The sequence below is a fragment of the Cinclus cinclus genome, chromosome 32 (assembly GCF_963662255.1).
Source record: "Cinclus cinclus chromosome 32, bCinCin1.1, whole genome shotgun sequence".
NCBI classification, from domain to species: domain Eukaryota; kingdom Metazoa; phylum Chordata; class Aves; order Passeriformes; family Cinclidae; genus Cinclus; species Cinclus cinclus.
Window position 1 is genome coordinate 1,396,743 of NC_085077.1, and position 24,451 is coordinate 1,421,193.

General features: G+C 51.5%; 2 protein-coding genes across 9 annotated transcripts in view; both read left to right on the forward strand.

The window, feature by feature from the left end:
* The first annotated feature begins 49 nt into the window (after positions 1–49).
* Positions 50–15,239, forward strand: AKAP8L (A-kinase anchoring protein 8 like). The gene is made up of 13 exons (XM_062511834.1): positions 50–63; positions 1,429–1,461; positions 2,521–2,744; positions 3,510–4,031; positions 5,765–5,873; positions 6,831–6,877; positions 7,211–7,247; positions 8,029–8,146; positions 9,308–9,449; positions 10,437–10,542; positions 12,372–12,502; positions 13,382–13,477; positions 14,078–15,239. The coding sequence occupies exons 1-13, from the start codon at positions 54–56 to the stop codon at positions 14,492–14,494; spliced, it is 1,992 nt and encodes a 663-aa protein (XP_062367818.1). The 5' UTR covers positions 50–53; the 3' UTR covers positions 14,495–15,239.
* Positions 15,240–16,415: 1,176 nt separating this feature from the next.
* AKAP8 (A-kinase anchoring protein 8) overlaps positions 16,416–24,451 on the forward strand; it is a 38,624-nt gene continuing 30,588 nt past the window's right edge. For 2 of the 8 annotated variants that reach the window (XM_062511822.1, XM_062511823.1), the window contains exons 1-5: positions 16,995–18,740; positions 19,006–19,038; positions 19,926–20,544; positions 21,847–22,360; positions 22,907–23,108. In XM_062511822.1, the coding sequence (XP_062367806.1) occupies positions 18,680–18,740; positions 19,006–19,038; positions 19,926–20,544; positions 21,847–22,360; positions 22,907–23,108 (1,429 nt within the window). In that variant the 5' untranslated portion in view covers positions 16,995–18,679. Of the gene's footprint in view, positions 16,488–16,994; positions 18,741–19,005; positions 19,039–19,925; positions 20,545–21,846; positions 22,361–22,906; positions 23,109–24,451 lie in introns of those variants that run through there. The other 6 variants (XM_062511817.1, XM_062511818.1, XM_062511819.1 and 3 more) reach the window with 5 other exon arrangements.

Sequence of the window (24,451 nt, forward strand, 5' to 3'; positions counted from 1 at the left end):
GGGGCCCGCGGGGCGCCGTTACCGCCCGGGAAAGGGGAGGAGGCGCCGCCATCATGAGCTACGGTGAGGGGAGGGGGCGGCCCCGGGGTCGTGAGGGGAGCCCGCGGCCCCGGGAGCACCGGGGAACCGCGGCGGGCCCGAGCGGGGAGCGGCCGGGAACGGAACCGGCGGGGGCCGGGGCTGAGCGGGAGCGGTGAGGGGCTGGCGGTGCCCGTGAGGGGAACCGGGCGGGGCCGGGCGCGGGGGGAGAGAGCGGGAGCCCGGAGAGGGGCGGGAGGGGACAGGAACGGGGGGGGACACCGGGACCGGCGGTGTCCCTGAGGGACCGGGGGGGGGGACACCGGGACATTGCGGGGACACCGGGACATGTCCGTGAAGGGACCGGGGGTGTCCTTGGGGTGCAGGAGGAGCCGGCCCGGAGCCCGCCGGTCCCTCCCGGGGCACCGGGACAGCCCCAGATCCCGGGAGTTTGATCCCGGTGCAGACCGATCCCTTTGGGTCTCCCCATCCCAAATCCCGGGAGTTTGATCGATCCCAGTCCAGCTCCGTTCAGGTCTCCCAATCCCAGGAATTCCCCAAATTCCCGGATTTTTATCCCAGTCCGGCTCCGTTTTCCTCTCCCAATCCCAGGAATTCCCCAAATTCCCGGATTTTTTATCCCAGTCCAGCTCCGTTTTCCTCTCCCAATCCCAGGAATTCCCCAAATTCCCGGATTTTTATCCCAGTCCAGCTCCGTTTTCCTCTCCCAATCCCAGGAATTCCCCAAATTCCCGGATTTTTATCCCAGTCCAGCTCCGTTTTCCTCTCCCAATCCCACTTTGGCCCCCCAGGAATTCCCCAGTTCCACCCAAAATCCGATTTATTCCCAGCCCAGTCCTTTGAATCCCAATTTTTCCCTTCTTTTTTCTCCATGAACTCCGTTCCTTTCCCGCTCCCCTCACCTGGGACACACCTGGAGGGGGCGTGGCAGCGATTCCTGAGGTTATTCCCAGAAAATTCCCACCTACCTGCCCAAATTCATTAATTGGGTTCATTTGCTAATGAGGAGCCGCTAATGAAGGCCCAAATCCCACTCAGGGAATGAGGGCAGCCAGGAATATCCAGGTTGGAATAGCAGGAATGGGATCAAACACTTTTTTTCCCCATTTTTTTTCCCTATTCTTTCCCACTTTTCCCTTGTTTTTTTCCACAGATGTTTCCCTTTTCCTTAGAATTCCCAAACCCTCAGGGTTGGGAATTCTTCCCAGCTCAGAAGAAAAATTCAGAATTTTGGGCCCAAAATCGGCTCCTGGTGTGGGGGAGGGAATTCCCGGTGGATTTGGGGGGGAATTCCTTGGATTTTGGGAAGCTCAGTTGGTTTTTTTCTGAGATTTTTTTTGTTTTTTTTTTTTTTGGGTTTTTTTTTTTTTTTTTTTTTTTTTTTTTTAGGATACGGCGATTGGAATTCGGGCACGAGCAGAGGCAAGTGTGGAATTTCCTCCTTCTGGGTCCTTCCCAAAAATTTTATTCCCAGGTTTTATTCCCGAATTTTCCCACTGGCTCCAACAAAAAAAAACAACAACAACAACAAAAAAAAAAAAAAAAAAAAAAACCCCAAAATTTTTAAAACGAGGAAACAGCCCCGAGTTCTAAATTTAGGGATTTTTGGGATTTTTTTTCTATTCCATTGATGTGTGGGAATGATCCCAAATTGCATGGGAATTAACTGGGAATGATCCCAAATTCTGTGGGAATTTTCCCAAAATTCCATGGGAATTCCCTCCCCCCAAATTCCATGGGAGTTCCTCCCCCCTCCAATTCCGGGGACTTCCCCGTCCCCAGTTCCAGGGAATCCCCCCCAATCCCAATCCCACGGGAATCCCCCCCAATCCCACGGGAATCCCCCCCAATCCCAATCCCACGGGAATCCCTCCCCCCAATCCCACGGGAATCCCCCCCCCCAATCCCAATCCCACTGGAATCCCCCCCCCCCCCAATCCCAATCCCACGGGAATCCCCCAATCCCACGGGAATCCCCCCCAGTCCCAATCCCAATCCCACGGGAATCCCCCCCAATCCCAATCCCACGGGAATCCCCCAATCCCACTGGAATCCCCCCCCCCCAATCCCAATCCCACGGGAATCCCCCCCCAATCCCAATCCCACGGGAATCCCCCCCAGTCCCAATCCCACTGGAATCCCCCCCCCCCAATCCCAATCCCACGGGAATCCCCCCCAATCCCAATCCCACTGGAATCCCCCCCACAGTCCCAATCCCACAGGAATCCCCCCCAATCCCAATCCCACGGGAATCCCCCCCAGTCCCAATCCCACGGGAATCCCCCCCAGTCCCAATCCCACTGGAATCCCCCCCCCAATCCCAATCCCACGGGAATCCCCCCCAATCCCAATCCCACTGGAATCCCCCCCACAGTCCCAATCCCACAGGAATCCCCCCCAATCCCAATCCCACGGGAATCCCCCCCAATCCCAATCCCACGGGAATCCCCCCAGTCCAATTCCCACTTTTCCCATTCCCAGGCTACGAGGGCTATGGCTACGGCTACGGCTACAGCCAGGAGAATTCCGGCGGTTACGGCTACGGAGCGGCCGCCGGGAATTCCTGGGATTTGGGGAATTCCGAGCCCGACGGGACCCCCGAGGGCGCCGAGGGTCCCGGGAAGCAGCGGGGGGAGCCGGGAACCGGGATCCACCCGGAACACCCCGGGATCCAGGGCAGGGCCTACGGAGCCGGGGGGGGACAGGTGGGAATTGTGGGAATGGGGGCAATTCTAGGAATGGTGAAGATGGTGGGGATAATGGAATAATGGGAATGATGGGAATTGTGGGAATTGGGATGGGAAGGATGGGAATAGTGGGAACGATGGGAATGATGGGAATGGGAGCAATGGGAATGGTGGGGATGACTGGGATGGGAATGATGGGAATGGTGGGAACAACTGGGATTGGAATAATGGGAATGCCTGTAATGGGAATAATGGGAATGGGAGCGCTGGGAATGGTGGGGATGACTGGGATGGGAATGGTGGGAATAACTGGGATTGGAATAATGGGAATGCCTGTAATGGGAATAATGGGAATGGTGGGAATAACTGGGATGGGAATGATGGGAATGGTGGGGATGACTGGGATGGGAATGATGGGAATGGTGGGAATAACTGGGATGGGAATGATGGGAATGGTGGGGATGACTGGGATGGGAATAATGGGAATGGTGGGAATAACTGGGATGGGAATGATGGGAATGCCTGGGATGGGAATGATGGGAATGGTGGGGATGACTGGGATGGGAATGATGGGAATGGTGGGGATGACTGGGATGGGAATAATGAGAATGGTGGGAATAACTGGGATGGGAATAATGGGAATGATGGGAATGCCTGTAATGGGAATAATGGGACCCCCCCTTTCCTTGGGTACAAAAACCCCAAAATCCCTTCCCACCTCCTCCCTTCCCTTTCCTTTTTGCAAACCCCCAGAATTCCCAAACTTTTCCCCCTTTTCCCTTCAGGTACGATCCCTACGAGTCCTACGGCGATTCCCGCTCGGCGCTGAGCGACCGCGACTTTTACCGGGCCCCGTTCGATTATCCCGGGGATTATCCCGGGGATTACCCCGGGGATTATCCCAACGATTATCCCAACGACTACCCCAACGATTATCCCGATTTTCCCAACGACTACCCCAACGATTATCCCGATTTTCCCAACGAATCCGAGCCCGACGCCTCCGCCAACGATTTCTACGGCCGCCAGCACCCGCGGGAGCAGCAGTTCCACGGGAAATTCCGGGAGAATTTCGGACACCGGGGTCACTCCTGGGCTCGCGAGAGGCAATTCCCGGGCTTTGGAATGAGGGGGGGGTGGGGCGAGGGGCGGGGCCAACCCGGATCCCGGCGCCTCCCGTCGCTCTTCTCCCACAACATCATTCCCGAGGCCGGAGCTTTCCCGCCCTTCCGCGGCTTCCCCGGCGCCTTCCGGGGCCTCAAGAGGATGAGGAGGGGCTGGAAGATGTGGGATGCGGAGTTCAGGGTCAGTCCTCCCTGCTTTTCCCATCGTTTCCCGTGGTTTTCCCGTGGTTTTCCCATCGTTTCCCGTGGTTTTCCCATCGTTTCCCGTGGTTTCCTGTGATTTTCCCGTGGTTTCCCATGGTTTTCCCATGGTTTTCCCATCATTTCCTGTGGTTTCCTGGGATTTTCCCGTGGTTTTCCCATCGTTTCCCGTGGTTTCCTGCGATTTTCCCATGGTTTCCCATGGTTTTCCCATGGTTTTCCCATCATTTCCTGTGGTTTCCTGGGATTTTCCCGTGGTTTTCCCATCATTTCCCGTGGTTTCCTGGGATTTGCCCGTGGTTTCCTGGGATTTTCCCGTGGTTTTCCCGTGGTTTTCCCATCATTTCCTGTGGTTTCCTGCGATTTTCCCGTGGTTTTCCCATCATTTCCCGTGGTTTCCCATGGTTTTCCCATGGTTTTCCCATCATTTCCTGTGGTTTCCTGCGATTTTCCCGTGGTTTTCCCATCATTTCCCGTGGTTTCCTGGGATTTTCCCGTGGTTTTCCCATCATTTCCCGTGGTTTCCTGGGATTTTCCCGTGGTTTTCCCATCATTTCCCGTGGTTTCCTGGGATTTTCCCGTGGTTTTCCCATCATTTCCCGTGGTTTCCTGGGATTTTCCCGTGGTTTTCCCATCATTTCCCGTGGTTTCCTGGGATTTTCCCGTGGTTTCCTGGAATTTTCCCATGTTTTTCCCGTGGTTTTCCCATCATTTCCTGTGGTTTCCTGCGATTTTCCCGTGGTTTTCCCGTGGTTTTCCCATCGTTTCCCATGGTTTTCCCATCATTTCCCGTGGTTTCCTGGGATTTTCCCGTGGTTTTCCCATCATTTCCTGTGGTTTCCTGGGATTTTCCCGTGGTTTTCCCATCATTTTCTGTGGTTTCCTGGGATGTTTCCATGGTTTTCCTGTGGTTTTCCCATTGTTTTCCATGGATTTCCCATTGTTTTTCATGCTTTTTTCCATGGTTTTCCTGGGATTTTCCATGATTTTCCCATTATTTTCCATGGTTTTTCTGTGGTTTTCCATTATTTTCCCATGGTTTTTCCCATTGTTTCCCACGATTTTTCCCATTGTTTCCCACGATTTTTCCCATTGTTTCCCACGATTTTTCCCATTGTTTCCCACGATTTTTCCCATTGTTTCCCATGGTTTTTCCCATTGTTTCCCATGGTTTTTCCCATTGTTTTCCATGGTTTCTCTGTGTTTTTTTGGGGATTTTTCCGTGGTTCTCCCGTGGTCTCCCAGGATTTTTCCATGTTTTTTCCATGAATTTTTGTGGTCTTCCTGTGGTTTTTTTCCTTGGTTTTTCCATGATTTCCCCATGATTTTCCATGGATTTTCCATTTTTTTTTCTCTGAGTTTTCCCAAATTTTCCCCATTTTCTCTCTTAAATTTCCCCATTTTCATTTCCATTTCCATTTTCCTTTCCTTTCCTTTCCTTTCCTTTCCTTTCCTTTCCTTTCCTTTCCTTTCCTTTCCTTTCCTTTCCTTTCCTTTCCTTTCCTTTCCTTTCCTTTCCTTTCCTTTCCTTTCCTTCCCTTCCCTTCCCTTCCCTTCCCTTCCCTTCCCTTCCCTTCCCTTCCCTTCCCTTCCCTTCCCTTCCCTTTCCTTTCCTTCCCTTTCCTTCCCTTTCCTTCCTCTCCTTTCCTCTTTTCCCTCTTCCCCCCATTTTTCCCCCCATAATTCCCCCCATTCCCTGTTTTCCAGCCGCAGCGGAAGCGGCTCCGCCGCGATTCCTTCGGGAAGAAGCGGAAGCAGCCGAGCGGCTCCGAGGACAAAAATCCCAAAACCGACGGATCCGAAAATTCCAGCTCGGACAACGGTGAGGGGGGACCCAGAATCCCAGGATTGATCCCAAATTCCCGATTTTTGGGGCTCGATCCCAAATTCCCAGCTCGAAAATTCCCAGGATTGATCCCAAATTCCCGATTTTTGGGGCTCAATCCCAAATTCCCAGCTCAAATCTCCCAGTATTGATCCCAAATTCCTGATTTTTGGGACTCAATCCCAAATTCCCAGCCGAAAATTCCCAGGATTGATCCCAAATTCCCAGCTCAAAATTCCCAGGATTGATCCCAAATTCCCGATTTTTGGGGCTCGATCCCAAATTCCCAGCTCAAAATTCCCAGGATTGATCCCAAATTCCCGATTTTTGGGGCTCGATCCCAAATTCCCAGCTCGAAAATTCCCAGGATTGATCCCAAATTCCCGATTTTTGGGGCTCAATCCCAAATTCCCAGCTCAAATCTCCCAATATTGATCCCAAATTCCTGATTTTTGGGACTCAATCCCAAATTCCCAGCCGAAAATTCCCAGGATTGATCCCAAATTCCCAGCTCAAAATTCCCAGGATTGATTCCAAATTCCCAATTTTTGGGGCTCAATCCCAAATTCCCAGCTCGAAAATTCCCAGGATTGATCCCAAATTCCCCGCTCAAAATTCCCAGGATTGATCCCAAATTCCCAGCTCAAAATTCCCAGGATTGATCCCAAATTCCCGATTTTTGGGGCTCGATCCCAAATTCCCAGCTCAAATTTCCCAGGATTGATCCCAAATTCCCGATTTTTGGGGCTCAATCCCAAATTCCCAGCTCAAAATTCCCAGGATTGATCCCAAATTCCCGATTTTTGGGGCTCAATCCCAAATTCCCAGCTCAAAATTCCCAGGATTGATCCCAAATTCCCGATTTTTGGGACTCAATCCCAAATTCCCAGCTCGAAAATTCCCAGGATTGATCCCAAATTCCCGATTTTTTTTTTTTTTTTTTTTTTTTCCCAGAGGAAGGCACGGAGGGAGAATCCGGAGAAAAGGAGGAATCCAGAGGGGTGAGTGTGGGGAAATCCTGGAATTTTTGGGAATTCCTGAAGGATTTTGGGTGGGAGAGGGAAAATCCTGGGATTTTGGGATCTGAGGGAAGGAATTCCAGGATTTTGGGGGGGAATTCCAGAAGGATTTTCTGTGGGGGGAAGGGCTGGAAATGGAATTTTTCCATGGGAAATGTGGGAATTTTTGGGAATTCCGAGCTCTGAGAAATTTCTTTGGGAAAAATCCCCCAAAATTTGGGATTCCTGACCCAAATCCAAGGGAATTTCCAGAGGGAGAAATTCCTGGAATTTCATTCCAGGGCATTTTAAATTCCCAAATGTTTGTTTTTTCAGGAAGGGGAGGATGAAGAGGGACGAGATTCCGAGAAAGGTGAGTTGGGAATTCCAAAGAGAAATTCCAGGAATTCCTGGAGGTTTTTCCAGGGAAGATCCAGGGAATTGCAGGAATTTGGGGATCACGGAAAGAAAATCCAGAGAATTGGATTTCCTGGGAATTTAGGGCTGGATTTTGGTTTGGATTTCCTGGAATTTTGGTCTCCATTTCCTGGAATTTGGTTTGGATTTCCTGGAATTTTGGGTTGGATGTCCAGGGAATTTTGGGCTGGATTTCCTGGAATTTGGGATGGGACTTTGGTTTGGGTTTCCTAGAATTTTGGGCCGGATTTCCCGGGATTCCGGGCCGGATTTCCTTGGAATTTTGGGCCGGATTTCCCGGGATTCCGGGCCGGATTTCCCGGGATTCCGGGCCGGATTTCCTTGGAATTCTGGGCCGGATTTCCTTGGAATTCTGGGCCGGATTTCCCGGGATTCCGGGCCGGATTTCCCGGGATTCCGGGCCGGATTTCCCAGGTTTTTGGTCCGGATTTCCTTGGAATTTTGGGCCGGATTTCCCGGGATTCCGGGCCGGATTTCCCAGGTTTTTGGTCCGGATTTCCTTGGAATTCTGGACTGGATTTCCCGGGATTCCGGGCTGGATTTCCTTGGAATTTTGTGCCGGATTTCCCGGGATTCTGGGCCGGATTTCCCGGGTTTTTGGGACGGATTTCCCAGGTTTTCGGGCCGGATTTCCAGGGATTCCGGGCCGGATTTCCCAGGTTTTCGGTCCGAATTTCCCGGGAGTTGCCGGAATTCCCGGAATTCCCGTTTTCCAGGAGCCCTGAGCCTCCCGGAGGAGATGGCCCAGATTTCCCAGCTGAGGCAGAAGCTCCAGGCCGGCAGGAAATCCCAGGATCGGCAGAAGAAGCGGCACCGGGACCGGATGGTGGAGAGGTAATTCCTGGGAATGTTGGGCCTTTTGGGCAATGTTTCCTCTTTTTTTGGGAATTTTCCCTTCCTTTTTTAGTTTTTTTTTTTTTTTCCTACTTTTTAAGGGGTTTTTTTCAACTTTTTTTTGGGGGGATTGTTTCCAATTTTTTAGGGTTTTTTTTTCCCTCTGTTAGGGATTTTTCACCTTTTTTTAGGGGTTCCCCATTCCCATTTTCCCCCATTATCCCCATTTTCTCCTACTTTTCCCAGCCCCTTTCCCCCATTTCTCTCCCCCCCTTTTCCCCATTTCTCTCCCCCCTTTCCCCCATTTCTCTCCCCCCTTTCCCCATTTCTTTCCCCCCTTTCCCCCATTTCTCTCCCCCCCTTTTCCCCATTTCTCTCCCCCCATTTCTCTCCCCCCATTTCCCCATTTCTCTCCCCCCATTTCTCTCCCCCCTTTCCCCATTTCTTTCCCCCCTTTCCCCCATTTCTCTCCCCCCTTTTCCCCATTTCTCTCCCCCCATTTCTCTCCCCCCATTTCCCCATTTCTCTCCCCCCATTTCTCTCCTCCCCTTTCCCCCATTTCTCTCCCCCCTTTCCCCCATTTCTCTCCCCCCATTTCTCTCCCCCCTTTCCCCCATTTCTCTCCCCCCATTTCTCTCCCCCCTTTCCCCCATTTCTCTCCCCCCATTTCTCTCCCCCCTTTCCCCCATTTCTCTCGCCCCATTTCTCTCCTCCCCTTTCCCCCATTTCTTTCCCCATTTCTCTCCCCCCATTTCTCTCCCCCCTTTCCCCCATTTCTCTCCCCCCATTTCTCTCCCCCCATTTCTCTCCTCCCCTTTCCCCCATTTCTTTCCCCATTTCTCTCCCCCCATTTCTCTCCCCCCTTTCCCCCATTTCTCTCCCCCCCATTTCTCTCCCCCCTTTCCCCCATTTCTCTCCCCCCATTTCTCTCCCCCCTTTCCCCCATTTCTCTCCCCCCATTTCTCTCCCCCCTTTCCCCCATTTCTCTCCCCCCTTTCCCCCATTTCTCTCCCCCCATTTCTCTCCCCCCTTTCCCCATTTCTCTCCCCCCTTTCCCCCATTTCTCTCCCCCCCTTTCTCTCCTCCCCTTTCCCCCATTTCTTTCCCCATTTTCTCCCCATTTCCCCCAGCCCATTCCCAGACTTTTTCCCGTTTTTCCAGGATCCAGTTTGTCTGCTCTCTGTGCAAATTCCGGACGTTTTTTGAGGATGAGATCCAGCAGCACCTGGAGAGCAGATTCCACCGGGAGCATTTCCAGTTTGTGGGCACCAAGCTGCCCCAGCAGACGGCGGAATTCCTGCAGGTCCCCATCCCCAGATTAATTCCCAAATTAATCCCCAGATTAATTCCCAAATTAATTCCCGAATTCCCGGCGTTTCGGGCTGCCCTGCCTTTGCTTTTCCCAAATTTCCCTTTATTTTCCTTCTTTTCTTTCCTCTTCTTCTTTTTTTTTTATTCATTTTTTTTCCCCTTTTCTCCCTCCTTTTCCCCCCATTGTTTTCCTCCTTTTCCCCCTCCCTTTTATCCCACTTTTTTCCTTGTTTTTCCTACTTTTTCCCCTTTTCCCCCCTTTTTCCCTTTTCCTCCTCCTTTTCCTGCTTTCCCTTTGTTTTTTCCTTCTATTTTCTGTTTCTTGCTTTTCCCTTTCCCTCGTTCCTTTGTTTTTCCTGCTTTTCTCTCCTTTCCCTTTTTCCCCCCTTTTATTCCCTCTTTTCCCCCCCTCTTTTTTCCCCTTTCCCCTGATTTTTCTCATTTCCTGCTTTCATTCTTCCTCTTTTTCTCTCTTCCTCTTTTCCCTTTTCCCTACAGGAGGGATTGGGGGATTTCCTGGGATTTTCCAGGGGATTTTTGGGATGACGATTCCAGGGAATTCCCGGCAGAAGGGATTGGGGATTTCTGGGATTTTCCAGGGGATTTTTGGGATGACGATTCCAGGGAATTCCCGGCAGAAGGGATTGGGGATTTCTGGGATTTTCCAGGGGATTTTTGGGATGACGATTCCAGGGAATTCCCGGCAGGAGGGATTGGGGATTTCTGGGATTTTCCAGGGGATTTTTGGGATGACAATCCCGGAATTCCCGGCAGGAGGGATTGGGGATTTCTGGGATTTTCCAGGGGATTTTTGGGATGATGATTCCAGGGAATTCCCGGCAGGAGAGATTGGGGATTTCTGGGATTTTCCAGGGGATTTTTGGGATGACGATTCCAGGGAATTCCCGGCAGAAGGGATTGGGGATTTCTGGGATTTTCCAGGGGATTTTTGGGATGACGATCCTGGAATTCCCGGCAGGAATACGTGGCCAACAAGACCCGGAAGACGGAGGAGCGGCGCCGCGGGATCCGGGACATCAACGCCGTGATCCAGCAGATCCAGAGGGAGCAGGACCTGACCCAGGGTATCCCGGGAATGCCACGGGAATTCCCTGGGAATTCCCCGGGAATGAGGCACAGAGGGATCCCCAGGGATGGGAAGGTTTGGGAATGCCAGGGATGAGGCTGGAATGGCCCGGAGAGATTTGCCACTCCCGATCCCATTCCTGATCCCGATCCCATTCCTGATCCCGATCCCATTCCCCATCCCAATTCCATTCCTGCTCCCAGTTCCTGATGTTGATCCCATTCCTAGTCCCAATTCCTGATCCTGATCCCATTTCCAATCCTATTCCCGTTTCCCAAAGCTGGACCTGGAGAACTGGGGGATGGCCCTGGGGGATTTCCCAATCCCATTCCCAATCCCATTCCCATTCCCATTCCCAATCCCATTCCCAATCCCAATCCCATTCCCATTCCCAATCCCAATCCCATTCCCATTCCCAATCCCATTCCCATTCCCATTTTTCCAGAGGTGGGCCAGGAGCACTGGGGGATGGCCCTGGGGGATTTCCCATTCCCAATCCCATTCCCAATCCCATTCCCAATCCCATTCCCAATCCCATTCCCAATCCTATTCCCAATCCCAATCCCATTCCCGATCCCATTCCCAATCCCATTCCCAATCCCATTCCCAATCCCATTCCCAATCCCATTCCCGTTTTTCCAGAGGTCGGCCTGGAGCACTGGGGGATGGCCCTGTGGGATTTCCCATTCCCAATCCCATTCCCAATCCCATTCCCATTCCTAATCCCATTCCTAATCCCATTCCTAATCCCATTCCCAATCCCATTCCCAATCCCATTCCCAATCCCATTCCCAATCCCATTCCCGATCCCATTCCCGATCCCATTCCCGATCCCATTCCCAATCCCATTCCCAATCCCATTCCCAATCCCATTCCCAATCCCATTCCCGTTTTTCCAGAGGTGGGCCTGGAGCACTGGGGGATGGCCCTGTGGGATTTCCCATTCCCATTCCCATTCCCATTCCCAATCCCAATCCCATTCCCGTTTTTCCAGAGGTGGGCCTGGAGCACTGGGGGATAGCCCTGTGGGATTTCCCATTCCCAATCCCATTCCCAATCCCATTCCCAATCCCATTCCCATTCCCGTTTTTCCAGAGGTCGGCCTGGAGCACTGGGGGATAGCCCTGTGGGATTTCCCATTCCCAATCCCAATCCCATTCCCAATCCCAATCCCATTCCCGTTTTTCCAGAGGTGGGCCTGGAGCACTGGGGGACGGTCCTGTGGGATTTCCCATTCCCAATCCCATTCCCAATCCCATTCCCAATCCCAATCCCAATCCCATTCCCAATCCCATTCCCAATCCCATTCCCAATCCCAATCCCATTCCCGTTTTTCCAGAGGTGGGCCTGGAGCACTGGGGGACGGTCCTGTGGGATTTCCCATTCCCAATCCCATTCCCAATCCCATTCCCAATCCCAATCCCATTCCCGTTTTTCCAGAGGTGGGCCTGGAGCACTGGGGGACGGTCCTGTGGGATTTCCCATTCCCAATCCCATTCCCAATCCCATTCCCAATCCCAGTCCCATTCCCAATCCCAATCCCATTCCCAATCCCATTCCCAATCCCATTCCCAATCCCATTCCCAATCCCATTCCCAATCCCAATCCCAATCCCATTCCCAATCCCCTTCCCAATCCCAATCCCATTCCCAATCCCATTCCCGTTTTTCCAGAGGTGGGCCTGGAGCACTGGGGGACGGTCCTGTGGGATTTCCCATTCCCAATCCCATTCCCAATCCCATTCCCGTTTTTCCAGAGGTGGGCCTGGAGCACTGGGGGACGGTCCTGTGGGATTTCCCATTCCCAATCCCATTCCCGTTTTTCCAGAGGTGGGCCTGGAGCATTTCCTGCGGAAGGTGGAGGCCGCTCACTGCTCGGCCTGTGACCTGCTGCTCCCCATGCACTTCGGCTCCATCCAGAAACATCTCAAATCCCTGGATCACAACCACAACCGCCGGGTGAGCGGCGCCGGCATCGCGGGGCTCCCGCCGGGATCCTCCCCCCAAAATCCCGGGAATTCCCGCTGGGATCCCCTCCGGTCCTGGGAATTCCCGCTGGGATCCTCTCCGGTCCTGGGAATTCCCACGGGGATCCTCTCCGGTCCTGGGAATTCCCGCTGGGATCCCCTCCGGTCCTGGGAATTCCCGCTGGGATCCTCTCCGGTCCTGGGAATTCCCGCTGGGATCCCCTCCGGTCCTGGGAATTCCTGCTGGGATCCCCTCTGGTCCTGGGAATTCCCACGGGGATCCCCCCCAATCCCGGGAATTCCCATGGGGATCCCCCCCCCCCAAAATCCCGGGAATTCCCACGGGGATGCCCCCCAGTCCTGGGAATTCCTGCTGGGATCCCCTCCAGTCCTGGGAATTCCCACGGGGATCCCCCCCCCAAAATCCCAGGAATTCCCACGGGGATCCCCCCACAAAATCCCGGGAATTCCCACAGGGATCCCCAAAATCCTGGGAATATCCACACAGATCCACCTGGTCCCAGGAATTCCCACACAGCCCCAAAATCCCAGGAATTCCCCCATGGAGAGTCCCCAAAACCCCGGGAATTCCTACCCGTAATCTCCCTTTTTTTTTCCCCCCCCAATTCCCAATCCTGAAAATTCTCACGTGGAGAGCCCCAAAATCCTGGGAATTCCCACCTGGAATTCCCCAATTTTTCCCAATTCCCAATGTCAGAAATTCCCACACAGAGACCCCCAAATCTTGGGGAATTCCCAGGAATTTCCCTGGATTTGTATCCCGAGACCCTTTTTCCTCAGGAATTCTGCCCCCGGCCCTTTTTCCAAATTCCCAATCCCTGGAATTCCATTTTCCCAATTTTTTTCTAAGGCCATGATGGAGCAATCCAAGAAATCCTCGCTGGTGGTGGCCAGGAGCATCCTCAACAACAAACTCATCAGCAAAAAGCTGGAAAAGTACCTCAAGGTGGGAATTCCTGGAATTCCGGGGTGGGAACGGCCCGGGAGGGGATTTTTGGGAATGTTTGGGGGGTTTGGGGAATGTTTTGGGGATTTTTTTTTTTTTTTTTTTTGGGAATGTTTTGTGGGGAAATTCCTGCATTTTTTCCATGCTCTGTGGAGTTGAGGCTGGAGCTGCTCCTGGAGTTGGGATTTTGGGGATTTTTGGCAGTTTTGGAGTGGGTTGGGTTGGAAGGGGATTTAAATCCCAGAAATCCCATTCCCTAAAAAAACCATCAATCCTAAAAATCCCATAAATCCTATAAATTCCAAAAATCCCATTCCCAAAATCCCATCCCAAAAATCCCCTAAATCCTCAAAATCCTACAAATCCCAACCCCTCCCCCCCCCCCCCCCCCCCATCAGTTCCATCCCATTCTCTCCCAGACAGGAATTCCTGGCCAAAATTCCCATTTTTATCTGGATTTGGGGTGGGTGGGAGGTGAGAATTCCTTGGAAAATCCCGAGGGAAGCTGCGAGTGGGGGTTTTTTTTTTTGGGGGGGGGGAATTTTTTTCCTTTTTTTTCTCTCTCTTTTTTTTTTTTTTTTTAATTTTCTTTTTCCCCAGGGGGAAAATCCCTTCACAGATGATTCCGAGGAAAAGGAGGAGCACGAGGAAGGGGAAGGAGCAGGGGAGGAAAATCCTGAGGAAAATCCAGAGGAAAATCCCGAAAATCCTGAGGAAAATCCTGAGGAAAATCCTGAGGAAAATCCCCAAAATCCTGAGGAAAATCCCCAAAATCTCGAGGAAATTCCTCAAAATCCTGAGGATCATGAGGGAAATCCCGAAAATCCTGAGGAAAATCCCGAGGAAAACAAAAATCCTGAGGAAATTCCAGCAGCTGAAAACCAGGAAAGGGGAACAGGGACAAATCCAGAGCCAGAAAAGGCAGAAAATTCCCAAAATCCAGAGGAATTCCCAGAGGAATTCCCAAGGGAAGAGCAGCAGGATGAAGAGGAAACCTCTGGAATGTTCCAGGAGTGAATTCCTGATGGGAAAAGGACCCAAAATATTCCCTGGATGTTTCGGATCCGTGTCCGTGGATGTTCCCTGTTCCCAGCCCCAAAATCCCAGGAATTCCTGGGAAGAAGAGGGAATTCTTTTGGAATTTTTCTTTGGGAATTCCCAGGAAAAAAGAGGGAATTTTCTCGAGGTTTTTTTTTGGGGGGGGAGAATTCCCAGGAAAAAGGGAATTTTGTTGGATTTTTTGTCATGGGGAAAAGGAGAGAATTCAGTTGGATTTTTCCTTTTTTTTTCCCCCTGGTAATTCCCAGGAAAAAGAGGAAATTTCATTGATTTTTTTTTTTTTTTTTTTTTTTTAAGGAATTCCCAAAAAACCCCAGAAACTCTGTCAAATTCTTTTAGGAATTTTTTTCTACCGGATCTCCCAGAGTTTTTGCCGTGATCCCGTTGGTTTTTTTTTTTTCCCAGGTGGATTTGTGGGAATTTTTCCCCTTTTCCCTCGGGAATGGGGATTTTTTCCAGGTGGGACAAGGCTGGGATTTGTCCTCCTGACCTCACCGAGGTTTTTCCAGGATTTCCTGTGGCTGTGGATCCCCCTTTTCCCGATGTTTTCCTGCTGTTTTCCCGTCGTTTTTCCCGTTTTTTCCCCCATTTTTCCCACTGTTTTTCCCTCCCCTCTCAGAGCGTTCGGTGCCGTTGTGTCCGTTGTGAAATGGGAGAATTTCCCAAGGTTTTTGTGGATTTTAAAGGACTCATCCTGAGGTTATCCCGACTCTCTCATCCTTGGTGAAAAAATCCCAAATTCCCGTGGTTTTTTTTTTTTTATGGAATTTCCATCCCAATCCTGCTGCTGACGAGTTTGGTTTCAGAATTTTCCTGCCCAAAATCCGGTCAAAAATCTTGGAATTTGGGTTTCTGGTGGAGGGAATGAGGGATGTGGGGTTGGTTTGTTAGGGTTTTTTTTTGTTTTGTTTTGTTTTTTGGGAACTGTGGGGTTTGGATGGGGAAATTCCTGCTAGGAAAGGGAAATTTCCCTCCAGGAATGGGAAAGGGGTGGGGGGAAAGGGATGGGGAAAAAAAAGTGGAAGGATGGAAAAAATGCTGGGAAAGGGACAAAAAAGAAAAGGAAGGGGAAAATAGAAAAAGGGATGGGGAAAAAGGAAAGCAAAGGAGGGAAAAGGGATGGAAAAAATGATGGAAAAAGAGGGTGGGAATAGGGATTTGGGGACAATCTGAGGGGATTTCGGGACCCTGAGGGGATTTGCAGACATTGAAAAGGGATTTGGGGACTCTGAGGGGATTTGGGAACACCGTGTGGGAAACTGGGGACATTGTGAGGGGATTTTCAGACACCATGAGGGGATTTGGGGGCCCTGAAGGAATTTGAGGACAATCTGAGGGGATCTGAGGACACTTGGAGGGGAGCTGGGGACATTTTGAGGGGATTTTGGGACACCGTGAGGGGCTTTGGGGACAATCTGAGGGGGTCTGGGGACACCATGAGGGAATTTGGGGACTCTGAGGGGATTTTTGCTGACGCTGTCACTGAGGGGCTGCGGACACTCACTGTGAGGCACTGGGGACATTGTCACTGTGAGGGGCCGCTCCGGGACCTGGCTCGGGACCTGTCCGGGGCCGTTTCGGGTTCGGTTCGGGTCCGCTCCGCTCCCGGCCCCGAGGACTCCATGGCGGCCCTTCCTCTTCCCCCTCACCGTCGGCAAGGGGCGCGCCCCGCAGCATTATCCAATCAGGAGCCAGGACGCACGTGATTGACAGGCCTTGCCCTCGGGGGAAATCTCACTCACCAATCAGATCGTGGGCGGGAACCAAACAGACCAATGGGAGCTGAGGGCGGGAAACACCTCTGGGGAGATCGACCAATCAGAAACGTCGAGGGCGGAGCCTAGTGGGAGGCGGGCGGTGGCGCGCGTGCGCGAGCGGCTGAGGCGGGCGGTGAAGCAGCGGCGGCGGCAGCGCCGGGAGCAGGTGGCGGGGATGGAGCCGGGATACGGCGGTAGGTGCAGGGCGGGGTCGCTCCGCGGTGCTGACGCTTCCCCGGAGTGGCGGCGGCTCCTTCCCGTCGCTTCCTCAGCACCGGCTCCGTTACCGGCGGGTGGCGGAAGGGGGAGAAGGGCTCCGCTACAGCGGGAAGCGCGACGCCCGCCCCGCCGTGCGGCGGCGGCGCCGCTGATTGGCTGCCTGCCGCGTCAATCACCGCTAGGGCGGCGCTGATTGGCTGCTGGGGGCTGAAGGGGGGGGGGTCATGCCCTGAGGGGGGCGGGGGGGCGGAAATGGCGCCGGGCCCATTTCTGAAGACGACACAAAATGGCGGCCTCGGCCCCGCCCCCCTCTACCTGTACCTCAGTTTACCTCGTCCCGTCCCGTCCCAACCGTGGCGGCACCTGGGGCGGGGGGGGGATCCCGTGTTCCCTTCCGGGGGCTCCTGTGCCCTCTTCGGGACGTCTCGTGTCCCCTCCTCAGGGGGATCCCCCGGAGTCCCCAACTCCGCAGCCCCCTTGGTTCGCCCTCTGGGTCTCCCCTCGAATTCCCTTCAGGATTTCCCCTGGAAATTCCCCTGGATCCCTTCAGGATCTCCCGTGGAATTCCTCCTGGATCCCTTCAGCATTTCGCCTGGAAATTCCCCTGGATCCCCTCGGGATTTCCCCTGGATCCCCTCAGGATTCCCTCTGGAAATTCCCCTGCATCCCCTCAGAATTCCCGCTGGAATTTCCAATGGATCCCCTCAGGATTGAAGGAATTCCCTCAATCCAAACTTTCCCATCTGCATCAAATCCCCTCATTGATTTTTTTTTTTTTTTCTTTTTTGGATGGCAGAGGAGAAATATTCCCGAAATCCTGAATTCTGTTCCCATCAGGAGCCTCTTTCCCTTAAATCCACTTTCACCAGCTCCAAAAATCCCTGGAAATGGAATTTTCCCACAGTTTAAGGACACAAAAATCCCTCTGGGGCAATTATTCTTTTGTTCTTTCCCTGGATTTGATGGCACCAGTGGGATTTATCACTTAATTCCCACCTGGAAGTGATGGAATCCTGGCTGGAATTCATCTAGGCTCTATGGAAAAGGAGCTGTTCCTGTTTTAGTGGGAATTTAAGAGCTGGAATTTCCTCCATCCTGGTTTTAAACCTTTTTTTTTTTTTTCCCATGGTTTTAAACGGGATTTTTTTTTTCATGGGAATAAAAACCAAGGTGGGAAAACAAATGTGAAAAATTAAATCCAGAATAAATCAACTTTTCCACATCCCGTTTTTTTTTTTTTTTTTTTTTCTTTTTCTGGATGAAAAACCTGGAAAAATTTTGGCAACCAAGATTTCTGTGGATTCAGGGAATGAAAACTTGGGTTGGATTGGAATAAACCTGAACAGCTTTTGAGGGATTCGATCCTGGATTTTCTCTGGATTTTGGAATTCTGACAATCCTTGGATATTTCTGGTTGTTCAAAGGAATAAAAACGTGGAAAAGCAACCCCAAATATTCCCAATTCTGTGGCTTGGGAGCCTCCAATTTTGGGATGAATGGATTGAATTCCCAGAATTAATTATCCCAGAGGACAAAACTCTGCTCCTTGGGAAAAAATTCCATTAAAAAATTCCAAAGAACTTCATAGATACCAGGGATTTCCACATCCAGCTCCACAAAATTCACTTTTACTCCGATCCAGTGTTTTTTTTCTTTTTCTCTGTTTTTCGGTCGATTCCGTGACTTTTATCCCAAGAAATGGAGACCAGGATTTATTCCCAAGAGTTTTTCCTCCTGGAAATACTCATGGACTATTTTGTTGTGGAATTAATCCTTAATTCTCACCAGAAAGCTGAGGCTTTATCCCAATCTTTCGGGGGGGAAAAAGGGGGATAATGAGAGTTGGAACAGGCAGGGACTTGAAAGAAACAATTTCATCCCAAAAAAGGACAAAATTCATTGGAAAAGTGGAAAATTTTGGGACAAGCAGCTCTGATTTCCTCAATATTCCCAAATTTCCTTCAAAACAGCTCTGAGTGGGAATGGGAAGAACTGACCTGGATGGAAAACACAGAATTTATGGGGGTGTTTTTGGGGGATAATTAATTGATCCCAGGCTTGGCTTCTTTTCCAGGATCCCCTTTGGGATTTTGGGGCTGGGAATTTGGGGCTGGGATGTGTGGATTTGGAATTTTGGGAGGAATTGGGGATTTTCCCTTCCCTGCTGATGGCTCCCCCCTTTTCCCCAGGATATGGCACCTGGAGCACCGGGGCTGCCAGCACCCAGGGTGAGCTTTTCCCAGATTTTTCCTTTTTTCTCTTTTTTTTTTTTTTTTTTTTCCTTCCCCTTTCCCCCTCTTTGTTCTCCTTTTTTCTCCTTTTTTTTAAATCCCTTTTCCCTCCCATTTCCCTCCCCACCTCCTCCCCATCCCAAATCCCCCCCAATTTTTCCCCTCATTTTCCTCTTTTTGCTGCAAAGCCCATCACAATCCCCCCCCACCCCCTCCCTGTTCATCCCAAAATTCCCATTTTTTTCCTTTTTCTCCCCCCCAGGTTCCTACACCACGAACACAACGAGCTGGCAAGGTGGGTCTGGGGATCCCTTGGGATCCTTTGGGATCTGGGAATTGTTCCTCAATTCTGCATCCTGCCCCTTTTCCTGCTTTTTTCCCCCATTTTCCCCTCCTTTTTCCTTCCCTCTTTTCCCCCCTTTCCCTCCCTTTTCTCATTTTTTCTTTCTTTTCCTTCCGATTTTTTCTTTGTCCCCCATTTTTTCCTCTCTTTTCCTCCCATTTTTTCTTCCTTTTTCTCTCTCTTTTTCCTCCCATTTTTCCTCTCATTTTTCCTCTTCTCCCACTTTTCCCCCCCCCCCCCTGTTTCTCTCCCTCTATTCCAGGGGTTTTTCCTGCTGGGATCCCACCCCTCTCATCTCTCACTTCTCATTTTAATTCCTCTCCTAATTAACGGATTAACCCATTAATCCCCAGGCTACGAGGGCTCCAATTCCAGAGCCAGAATTCCCAGAACCCTCAGATTCCCTTGGAACCATCCCCGGGACTTTTCCTGCTGGGATCCCACCCCTCTAATCCTTCAATCCCAATTTAGTCCCTTTCCTAATTAACGGATTAATTAATTAATCCCCAGGCTATGAGGGCTATGAGTTCTACACCCCCCAAATTCCCTTGGAATTATCCCAGAGCCAAAATTCCCAGAACCCTCAGATTCCCTTGGAACAATCCAGGGGCTTTTCCTGCTGGGATCCCACCCCTCTAATCCTTCAATCCCAATTTAATCTCCCCCCTAATTAACGGATTAACCCATTAATCCCCAGGCTATGAGGGCTATGAGTTCTACACCCCCCAAATTCCCTTGGAACAATCCCGGGGCTTTTCCTGCTGGGATCCCACCCCTCAAATCCTTCAATCCCAATTTAGTCCCTTTCCTAATTAACGGATTAACCCATTAATCCCCAGGCTATGAGGGCTATGAGTTCTACACCCCCCCCAGCTCGGCTCCGACCCCTCCGGGAGCCTCCTACGGCTACGGGGGAGGGGCGGCCTCGGGCGGATCCTGGGATCCTCCCAAAGCCGCCGAGCTGGGGCTGGGATCCAGCGAGGGATCCGCAGGGACCGGGACCGCCTTCGGATCCGCGGGGTCGGCGTCGGGAACCGCCTTCGGATCGTCGGGATCGGGAACCGCCTTCGGATCGTTGGGATCCGCCTTCGGATCGTCGGGGTCGGGATCGGGAGCCGCCTTCGGATCGTCGGGATCCGCCTTCGGATCCGCGGGGTCGGGATCGGGAGCCGCCTTCGGATCGTCGGGATCGGGATCGGCCTTCGGGACGGGATCGGGAACTTTCGGATCCGCGGGATCCGCCTACGCGTCGGGATCGTCGGGATCCGCCTACGCGTCGGGATCCGCTTACGGGTCGGGCTCCAGCTACGCATCGGGATCGGGATCGGGATCGGCGCTGGGTTTGGGCTCGGCGGAGATGGGGGCCGGCTCCGACTCCATCATTGCCAAGATCAACCAGCGGCTGGACCTGCTGGCCAAGGAGGGCACGGCGGGGGACGGCGGCCACCAGCAGGACAGGTGGGACCCGCAGCTCCTTAATTCATGCTCTGGTAGCCCGGGCTAATTCATTCATTGGTGCTCTGGTAGCCCGGGCTAATTCATTCATTCATTGGTCTGGTAGCCCGGGCTAATTCATTCATTGGTGCTCTGGTAGCCCGGGCTAATTCATTCATTCATTGGTCTGGTAGCCCGGGCTAATTCATTCATTGGTGCTCTGGTAGCCCGGGCTAATTCATTCATTGATGCTCTGGTAGCCCGGGCTAATTCATTCATTGATGCTCTGGTAGCCCGGGCTAATTCATTCATTGGTGCTCTGGTAGCCCGGGCTAATTCATTCATTGATGCTCTGGTAGCCCGGGCTAATTCATTCATTGATGCTCTGGTAGCCCGGGCTAATTCATTCATTGATGCTCTGGTAGCCCTTAGCTCATTAATTAATTCATGGTCTCTTAGCCCTTAGCTCATTAATTAATTAATGCTCTGTTAGCCCTTAGCTCATTAATTAATTAATGGTCTCTTAGCCTTTAGCTCATTAATTAATTAATGGTCTTTTAGCCCTTAGCTCATTAATTAATTAATGCTCTGTTAGCCCTTAGCTCATTAATTAATTCATGGTCTCTTAGCCCTTAGCTCATTAATTAATTAATGCTCTGTTAGCCCTTAGCTCATTAATTAATTCATGGTCTCTTAGCCTTTAGCTCATTAATTAATTCATGGTCTCTTAGCCCTTAGCTCATTAATTAATTCATGGTCTTTTAGCCCTTAGCTCATTAATTAATTAATGCTCTGTTAGCCCTTAGCTCATTGGTCTGTTAGCCTTGGCTAATTAATTAATGATGTGTTAGCCCTTAGCTAATTAATTAATTTCCCATTGCTTGGTGGAATTTTGGACTGGGTTTTTTTCCCAAAATTCCGGGCTTTTTCCAGTTCATTCCCGTTCTTCCCACCCCCATTCCCGTTTTCCATTCCCGTTTTTCATTCCCATTTCCCCTCTCTCATCCCATTCCCCTCCCATTTTTCATTTCCATTTTTATCCTATTTTTATTGCCATTTTTATTGCTATTTTTACTCCCATTTCCCCTCTAATCCCATTCCCCTCCTGTTTTCTGTTCCCGTTTTCCATTCCCGTTTTCCGTTCCCATTTTTATTCCCGCTTTCCCCTCCCATTTTCCGTTCTCTTTTCCCTTTCCGGTTTTTCCTTTCCGGTTTTTCCGTTCCCGTTTTCCCCTCCCGTTTTTCGTTCCCGTTTTTCATTCCCGTTTTTCGTTCCCGTTTTTCATTCCCGTTTTTCATTCCCGTTTTTCATTCCCGTTTCCCCAGCTCTTTCCGCTTCGACTCCTTCTCCTCGTTCGAGTCCCGTCCGTCGCGGGATCCGGTCCGGGATCCGTTCCGGCCCGGATTTCCGTTCCCCGACCCCGCCCCCGAGCGGGACCCGGCCCCGCCCCGCGGCTCCCTGGGGCTCATGCGCGCCGCCTCCGCCACTTCCGGTTCCGCTTCCGCTCGCAGCCGCTTCCGGCGCCGACTTCCGGAACCGTTCCCGTCCGGATCCCGCTGGAACGAGCTGCAATTCCCGGGAAATATTCCTGGAAATCGAGGCTCTCCTGGATCCCGAGGGCTGCCCTCGCTCTTCTCCCAAGCTCTGGGACCGGAGTATCCCGATTATCCCGATTATCCCGATTATGATTATGGGGATTATCCAGATTATCCCGATTATCCCGGCGATTATCCCGGCGATTTGGGAATGCTGGGAATGGCGGGAATGGGCCGTGGTCCCTATGGGATGAGGAGGAGGGACAGGATGGGAGCCCTGCCCTGGAACGGCGGCCTGCACGTGGTGAGTCTTGAAATTCCTGCCCTTTTCCCCTGCTTTTTTCCCACTTTTCTTGCCTTTTCCTGCTTTTCCCACATTCTCCCTGCTTTTTCCCGCTTTTCTCCTACTTTTCCCACTTTTTCTTGCCCTTTTTTCCTGCTTTTCCCACTTTTCCCACTTTTCCCTGCTTTTTCCTGCTTTTTTGCTTATTTTTCCCACGTCTTTTCTTTTTCTCCTACTTTTCCCAATTCTCCTGTTTTTTTCCCATTTTTCCTGCTTCCCCCCTGCTTTTCTCCTGCTTTTCCCACTTTTCTTCCTGCCCTTTTTTCCCCTGCTTTTCCCACTTTTTCCCTGCTTTCTCCTAATTTCCCCCTTTTTTCCCCCCTGCTTTTTTCCCCTTTTTCCCCCACGTTTTCCCCCCGTTTTCTCCCAAAACCCCTCCTTTCCTCACCAATCCCCCACCCCCCACCCCCCGTGGAATCCCTGCCATTTTTCGCTCGTTCCATGGGGTTTTTTTTTTTTTTTTCCTACCCCCCCCCCCCAATTCCCGGGAATTCTCCCCAATTCCAGGCCCGGCGCCGCGGGTTCCGCGCTCGCTCCGGGGGGCGCTGGGACCCCGAGGGGACCCGGAAACGGAAACGCTCCCGGAGCGGGGACGGGAACGACGACGGGAACGACGACGACGGGAACGACCCCGGGAACGACGACGGCACCGACGATCCCAAAATCCCCCGGAGCGACAGCGACGGCAACGACCGAGACTCGGAGCGCGGTACTGCGGCTTGTGTGGGAATCCTCTGGGGTTGCACCAAGGTGGCCCCAAAATCACCCCTGAAATGGCTTCAAGATGGCCTCAAAATCCTCCCCAAAACGGCCTCGACGTGGTCCCAAAATCCTTCTCGAAGTGGCCTCAAAATCGTCCCCAAACGGTCTCAAAATGGTCCCAAAATGGTGTCGGAATCCTCCCCAAAATGGTCCCAAAATGGTCTTAAAATCCTCTCCAAAATGTCCCAAAACGGCCTCAGAATCCTCCCCAAAATGGTTCCAAAATGGTCTCAGAATCCTCCCCAAAATTGTCCCAAAATGGTCTCAAAATCCTCCCCAAAACAGCCTCGAAATGGTTCCAAAATGGTCTCAGAATCCTCCCCAAAATTGTCCCAAAATGGTCTCAAAATCCTCCTCAAAACGGTCTCAAAATGGTCCCAAAATGGTCTCAGAATTCTCCCCAAAATGGTCCCCAAATGGTCTTAAAATCCTCCCCAAAATGGCCTCAGAATCCTCCCCAAACTGGTCTTAAAATCCTCCCCAAAATGATTCCAAAATCCTTCTCAAAATGGTCTCGGAATCCTCCCCAAAATGGTCCCAAAATGGTCTCGGAATCCTCCCCAAAATCCTTCTCAAAGTGGCCTCAAAATATCCCCAAAATGGCCTTAAAATCTTCCCCAAAATGGTCCCAAAATCCTCCCCCAAACGGCCTTGACGTGGTCCCAAAATCCTTCTCGAAGTGGCCTCAAAATCGTCCCCAAACGGTCTCAAAATGGTCCCAAAATGGTGTCGGAATCCTCCCCAAAATGGTCCCAAAATGGTCTTAAAATCCTCTCCAAAATGTCCCAAAACGGCCTCAGAATCCTCCCCAAAATTGTCCCAAAATGGTCTCAAAATCCTCCCCAAAACAGCCTCGAAATGGTTCCAAAATGGTCTCAGAATCCTCCCCAAAATTGTCCCAAAATGGTCTCAAAATCCTCCTCAAAACGGTCTCAAAATGGTCCCAAAATGGTCTCAGAATTCTCCCCAAAATGGTCCCCAAATGGTCTTAAAATCCTCCCCAAAATGGCCTCAGAATCCTCCCCAAACTGGTCTTAAAATCCTCCCCAAAATGATTCCAAAATCCTTCTCAAAATGGTCTCGGAATCCTCCCCAAAATGGTCCCAAAATGGTCTCGGAATCCTCCCCAAAATCCTTCTCAAAGTGGCCTCAAAATATCCCCAAAATGGCCTTAAAATCTTCCCCAAAATGGTCCCAAAATCCTCCCCAAAACGGCCTCGACGTGGTCCCAAAATCCTTCTCAAAGTGGCCTCAAAATCGTCCCCAAACGGTCTCAAAATGGTCCCAAAA

Excerpts from the sequence above, each read along its gene's own strand:
- AKAP8L (XM_062511834.1), top strand. Across the intron at positions 4,032-5,764 it reads TGTGGGATGCGGAGTTCAGG|CGGAAGCGGCTCCGCCGCGA; the intron begins GTCAGTCCTCCC and ends TTCCAGCCGCAG. Across the intron at positions 10,543-12,371 it reads GGAGCAGGACCTGACCCAGG|AGGTGGGCCTGGAGCATTTC; the intron begins GTATCCCGGGAA and ends CCGTTTTTCCAG.